Genomic DNA, 6,204 nt, shown 5'->3' with positions numbered 1-6,204 from the left:
GTCTGGCACTGGGCAGGTGTAAGAAAGGACTGTTTTAAGAACCTTATTACACAAAGCTCTTATTTCTGGATCCACCACTGCTTACATTTGCACCTGGACACCACTTTGAGGTGCAAGAAGAAAGGTCAGGACATAGAGAAAAATGCACACAGAACGATGAGAGAGGATGATGAGGGAGCAGGCCTGCATCAGAGCACTGCTGACGTCTCGGGAGCCACCAAAGGCACCCGCCAGAGCCTTCCCCACCTGCCAAGCCCCTGCAGCACCCGGAGGGCAAGCCGGCTTCCTGAGGCCATGCAGGGTCCAGGGCAGAGGGGACAGTGGGAGGGGCTGCCTGTGGCAGTGGCTGTTCGCATCAACAGGGCTCAGCCGAGGCAGTGAGGATGAGGGCGAGAGCCGGGGCAGCTGACCGGGCCCAGGATGCAGCTCACAGGAGGGCGTCTGCACACCCCGCCCAACTGCAAGGCTTCTTCTCAAAGGCAAGCACACTTGGACAGACCAACGCGAGGCTACCTACACAGGGTGAGTGAGTTCATAAATATTAATCAAGGATCTGAAACAAACTTCTTTCTCAAATAATTGAAATCTGAAAGCTTTTGGAAGCCAACTGTCCCTGAACCAAGTTTTACAATTGAGAAGTATATCCTGTTCCTATTTTGTCAAGTTTCTTTGATGGCCGAACAAAAAGAAGCTTCAAGTAACGGAGAAGGCATCATCTGAGCGCAGCTGCTTTCCTGCTGCCTGTGCCGTTCCTGTCTTCCAAATCCCAGGCTTGGAGGCGCCCGGAGGGACGTTTTTGCCAGGAACCAACCTGACGTTAAAAAGATGAGTGTGACACAGCCGGCTGGGCAGGAGGGTGGAGGTGGCCACAGGAGAGTCTGCCCATGCCCTGGCCAGCCCGACCATGCTGCCGAGTGCTGAGAGGGCCGCCCCACCCAGAGGGCACAGGGCAAACCCTAAGCACTGAGAGTTTTGCCCGTGAAGCCTCAGGGGATGCCCTGTGCCGCATCCTTGTGCCTCGCTGACCAGCCTGCTTGCTAAAGGAGCCCAGGGACCTGAGCCTGCAACACCGTGAGGGGTGAGAAGAGCACGCAGCTGTGGGTGCACCAGACTCAAACCTCACATCAGAAGTTACAAAGAACCCCAAATGCGCTTCAGAGCCCCGCCAACCCCTGAGCCAGGCTCATCCCTGACACAGCAAACCCACTGCAGACCCCGTGGCGCACACCCCAAGCACCACCCAAGGGAGCCCCATGGCCAGGGCTGTGTCAGTCGCGCCTCTTGGGGCAGAGACGGCTCTTGGGGCAGGCAGACCGGTGTGGGAAAATTCTATGCCAATCAACTGCGTAAAGAATTGGGGAAAATAGAAAGTCCAGAAAGGGCTCCGATACACAAGGGAAACCGCATGTGAGAACCGGCACTCCCAGCAGGAGATGTCACTCTCCAGAGGCCATGGAGATGGCAGACACCTCTGTCTCCACAGTGACCCAGATCCAACTGAAAGTGTGCAGGAAGACAGGTCTATTGACGCTGAAATCCAGAAATCAAGGTCCACAGGTGAATGGAGGCATCTTCAGCCCTGAGGAGGCCAGGCTGTGTCCCCTGATGCCTCTGAGGGTGGGCACAGCAGCCAGCTCCCTGTGGGCAGAGTCCACGTGGTCCTTATTCCCCTCCCTGGGGACAGGGTAGCACAGTCAGACGCTGAGACATGAAGCCACACGCAGGGGGGCACCTTCCTGCCTTGGCCTGGCCCGACCGTCTCTGGAGTCAGGAGGCCGTGGCAGCCACACCACAGTGTGGCTCCAGACACGATTCTGTGGACGGATTCCAGGATTCCAGACAGATTAAATCTCCGTGGAATGATGAAAATTAAAATTTACTTGATTATGGAAGTCTCTGATTTATTCCAGCCAAAATATTAAATGAGCCACTAAGAATCACCACAAAGCCATCGCCAGGGTGGCGGCACAGCAGAAGGACATGTGCTCAGGCCGCTGGCTCTAGCTCTTCACCTCTGCGACCTCCTTCTCTGCCTTCTCTTTGGCCTTCTCCTTCTCCTCCACCTTCTCCTCTTTTTCCAGTGTTGCTACAATCTCAGCCACCTGGCTGGTGGAGATGTGAACATCTTCTTTGTCCACCAGCTCAATCACCTACACACATAGGAAAGGGAGAGGCTCAAGTGGCTGCACCCTACAGCACAGTGAGGTGGGGCGGGTGGCAGCAGCATGCATGCAACCGCTGCCTGCGGGTCCCGGGGTCCTCAGAGCACCAGTTCCCCCAAGGGGGGCCACAGGCCCTGGGGAAGGGGCTCAGAGAGTGGGAGGACAAAGGAGCCAGGGGGCTGCCTTGGCGGGCGGCAGACAGCACAATGGGGCTGCCAGGGTTAAGTTCCTGCTCTGCTCGGGAACCTGGGCCATGGCTTCTCAGGGCAGAGTGTGGTGACATGCAGGGACCTTGTCCCCATTCTGCCACCCAGAGTAGCAGGGAAGGGAAGGGCAGCTGTGCAGTAGATATCTGATCCTTGCTTCCAAACTGAACTGCAAGGAACCAGCCAATGTTCCTGATAGACGTTTAGAAAATCACTAACCTGAACCAGCCAACGCTTGTGATAGACGTCTGGAAAATCACTAACATGACACATGCACCGGGAGCCACGAGCCAGCTTCCCCTCAGAGATGTCAGTGATTGGGAAAACTGGTGTCCGCACTCAGGCTACAGCCCTGCCTTCCCTCCAGAGACTGGATCCCAGGCCAGGGTCTCCCGGGCTACCCTGGAACCTGAGTGGCTGCACTTAGGAGCTCAGCCCAGCAGTCACCTCTCAGCCTCGGTGGCTCCTGGCAGGTGTGAGCTGTCCCCCGGCTCCCGAATGCAGACGCCCCTCAGTCTCGGGGGTCCCCGGCTCCCCTATGCAGACACCTCTCAGCCTCGGGGGTCCCCAACTTCCCTACGCAGACACCTCTCAGCCTCAGAGGTCCTTGGCTCCCCTATGCAGATGCCTCTCAGCCTCGTGGGACCCCAGCAGGTGTAAGCCGCCCCCCAGCTCCCTGTGCAGATGCCTCTCAGCCTTGGGTGACCCTGGCGGCTGTAAGCCGCCACCTGCTTCCCTGTGCAGTCGCCTCTCAGCTTCAGGGGCCCCTGAGAGGTGTTTGCCGTCCCCCGGCCCCCACTGTGCCACCAGCTGGGGGCGGGGTCCAGGGAGGCGCATTGTGGTCACTCGGCGCGTTTGTTGTCTCAACACTTGAGTTAGTAACTTCAGTAATTTCTCACGTCTGATGTCTCCAATGAGAGCAGCGGCTTAAAGGAGCAGTCGCAACGACAGACCCAAACCCGACAGGAAGGGGTAGCTGCCCAGGAGGGTGCCGGGCATGCAATGAACAGTCCCCCTGCCCTACCCCACCCCAGAGCAGGTGGCAGCTGGCCCGCACGGTCCGCGGTGAGGCCCACCTTGACGAGGTCGTCGATGTTGACCTTGCCGTCCTTGTTTTCATCCAGTGCTGCAGCCAGGCTGGTGAGCTTGCTTTCAGGAATGTGCTTGACTTGCTTCATGGCACTGATGAGCTCGGCGACACTGATGACGTTCTCCCTGTGGGAGCATAGCCTGCATGTGGCCACGGGCAGGTGTTCTGCTACACGGGGCCTCACTGCCCACACCTGTGGCTACAAGTGGTCAGCACTGACACAGGCAGCTCCACGTGAGCCAGGAAACCCCCAAGGTATGATCCCATCCTGAACACACTGCCAAGAGCTCCCAGAGCCAGCGTGGACACAAACACAGAAACACTACCGGGTCCAGGGTTTCCACGGGCATGTCTGCCCCTCAGTGGCCACCCCTCCGGGGCCATGGCTGCTGGGCAGTGGTCCTCAGGCCTGTGGCCCCTTGGCAATACGTTCATGATCATGGAGGCTGTGATGCCCTAGGCAGATGAGGGCCTCCAAGAGCAGGGACAAGAGCATGAGCAGGGTGCCACAGGCAGCCCGCCTACAATGCTGTGGGGGTGGGGGTGGAGACTGGGAGCCTGCAGGGCACCAGCTGTCGCCCAACAGCTGTTTCATTCGCCCAGAAGGGACTCACACAACGGCAGCTCCCTCAGCCACTGCTGCAGCAATCTGGGACGTGTCGGGCAAAGAGAAGGGCGACTGCCCGAGTTGGTGTCATTACTGAGTGTGGGTGGGGTCAGGAAGAGGGAGAGGCAAGAGAGAGCCTGGTAATTCGAGGAAACAGAAGCCAAGAGAGGCGGAGGCTGGAACAGGAGGGGAGAGGGCTGTGGGAAGAGGAAGAGGGGCCAGGAAGGGAGGAACTGCTCTCAGAGAGGCAGAGACTGAGATGCCAGTGGGTCCCTGGCTGGGACTGCTGGGTCAAAGGAGGAGAGGCAGCTAGGCAGAGGCCAAGATGTGCCCTTTGGAGCCAGAAGGGCCCAGCTTGGATCCAGCAAAGGGACCAGGCTTCCTGCATGTGTCTCCTATCCCTCTCCCACGCCCGCCACCCCACTCACCCCGTGGGCATGGCGCTGGCCGGGGCCAGCTTGCCAGCTTGCTGGTCCATCTCCAGCTGCGAGATCAAGCCGTCTATCTGCCCGATCATCTGCTGCACCCTTTTTGTCAGTCTCTTGCTGGCTTTAGATTCTTCCACGTATTTTTCTTCACCAGTCTTTGAAAGCTCCTTCTTGATCTCCTGCAAGTCCTAATAAAATTATTTTAGTTGTAAGAAGTTTGTCTTCAAAGAAAAAGGGGGCCGGGTGCAGTGGCTCACGCCTGTAATCCCGGTACTTTGGGAGGCCAAGGCGGGCAGATCACCTGAGGTCAGGAGTTCGAGACCAGCCTGGCCAATGTGGTGAAACCCCGTCTCTACTGAAAATACAAAAATTAGCTGGGCATGGTGGCGGGTGTCTGTAATCCCACTTACTCGGGAAGCTGAGGCAGGAGAATCGCTTGAACCCAGGAGGCAGAGGCTGCAGTGAGCTAAGACCATGCCAACGCACTCCAGCCTGGGCAACAGAGCGAGACTCTGTCTCAAAAAAAAAGAAAAAGAAAAAGAAAAAAGAAAAAGGAATCTGGTCGGGCACAGTGGCTCATGCCTGTAATCCCAGCACTTTGGGAGGCCAAGGCAGGAGGATCACCTGAGGACAGGAGCTCGAAACCAGCCCAGGCAACATAGCGAGACCTTATCTCTACTAAAATTCAAACAAAAAATTAGCCAGGTGTGGTGGTACACACCTGTACTCCCAGCTACCCAGGAGTCTGAGACAGGAGGATCGCTTGAGCCTGGGAAGTTGAGGCTGCAGTGAGCCAAGATCACACCACTGCACTCCAGCTTGGGTGACAGAGTAAGACCCTATCTCAAAAAAAAAAAAAAAAAAAAGCTAATAAATTAATTTGTAAAGGTAATTAAATCCATTAATTCAAACCAGAGAAAGTTACAAACTATATTTCTATCATACAAATTTCTTATTTTTGTACACTGCCATTTTAGCAAAAGATACAGAATCTATTCTGAATCTCAATTTCCTTCACATTTGTTAAAGAAAAATTAAATGAATGAATTAATCAAGGAAATTAAGTATCTTTTTTTTTGAGATAGGGTCTTGCTCTGTCGCCCAGGCTGGAGCGAAGTGGCATGATCTCAGCTCACTGCAGCCTCCAACTCCCAGCCTCCCACTCCCAAGCAATCCTCCTGCCTCAGACTCCGGAGTAGCTGGAAGTACAGGCACACGCCATCATGCCTGGCTAATTTTTGTATTTTTTGCAGAAGTGGGGTTTCACCATGTTGCCCAGGATGGTCTCAAACTGCTGAGCTCAAGTGATCCTCCTGCCTTGACCTCCCAAAGTGGGGATTACAGGCCTGAGCCACCAGTGCCCAGCTTTAAGTATCTTTTTAAATTCGAAGTTGTTTTTTCCCCACGAATAAACATCATGGGGAGGCGAGGAGAGGGGAGGGAAGGAACAAGCTGAGCTGGTGATAAGCACCTCACATCCAGTGGAGAACCCACAAGGCATGAGGCTGTCATAAATCCAGAAATGGCAAATTATTTTTGCCAATTGAAAAATCAGTCATCACTACCAACAGAGCTATGAAAACAGTTTTTAAAAAGTCGTGTTAGGGGCCAGTTGTGGTGGCTCACGCCTGTAATCCCAGCACTTTGGGAGGCTGAGGTGGGTGGATCACGAGGTCAGGAGATCAAGACCATCCTGGCTAACACAGTGAAA

At 55.4% G+C, this 6,204-nt stretch overlaps 1 protein-coding gene across 1 annotated transcript in view; it reads right to left on the bottom strand.

Annotated features, from left to right (window-relative positions):
- Positions 1-1,506: 1,506 nt before the first annotated feature.
- Positions 1,507-6,204, bottom strand: part of LETM1 (leucine zipper-EF-hand containing transmembrane protein 1) — a 43,101-nt gene continuing 38,403 nt past the window's right edge. The window contains exons 13-15 of the mRNA XM_011936824.1: positions 4,494-4,681; positions 3,445-3,583; positions 1,507-2,150 (exon numbers count right to left, since the gene is read on the bottom strand). Of these exons, the coding sequence (XP_011792214.1) occupies positions 2,001-2,150; positions 3,445-3,583; positions 4,494-4,681 (477 nt within the window). The 3' untranslated portion in view covers positions 1,507-2,000. The remainder of the gene's footprint in view (positions 2,151-3,444; positions 3,584-4,493; positions 4,682-6,204) is intronic.

This window comes from Colobus angolensis, unplaced genomic scaffold, assembly GCF_000951035.1.
Source record: "Colobus angolensis palliatus isolate OR3802 unplaced genomic scaffold, Cang.pa_1.0 Scaffold157, whole genome shotgun sequence".
NCBI classification, from domain to species: Eukaryota; Metazoa; Chordata; class Mammalia; order Primates; family Cercopithecidae; genus Colobus; species Colobus angolensis.
This window is presented reverse-complemented; position numbering and strand designations above follow the sequence as displayed.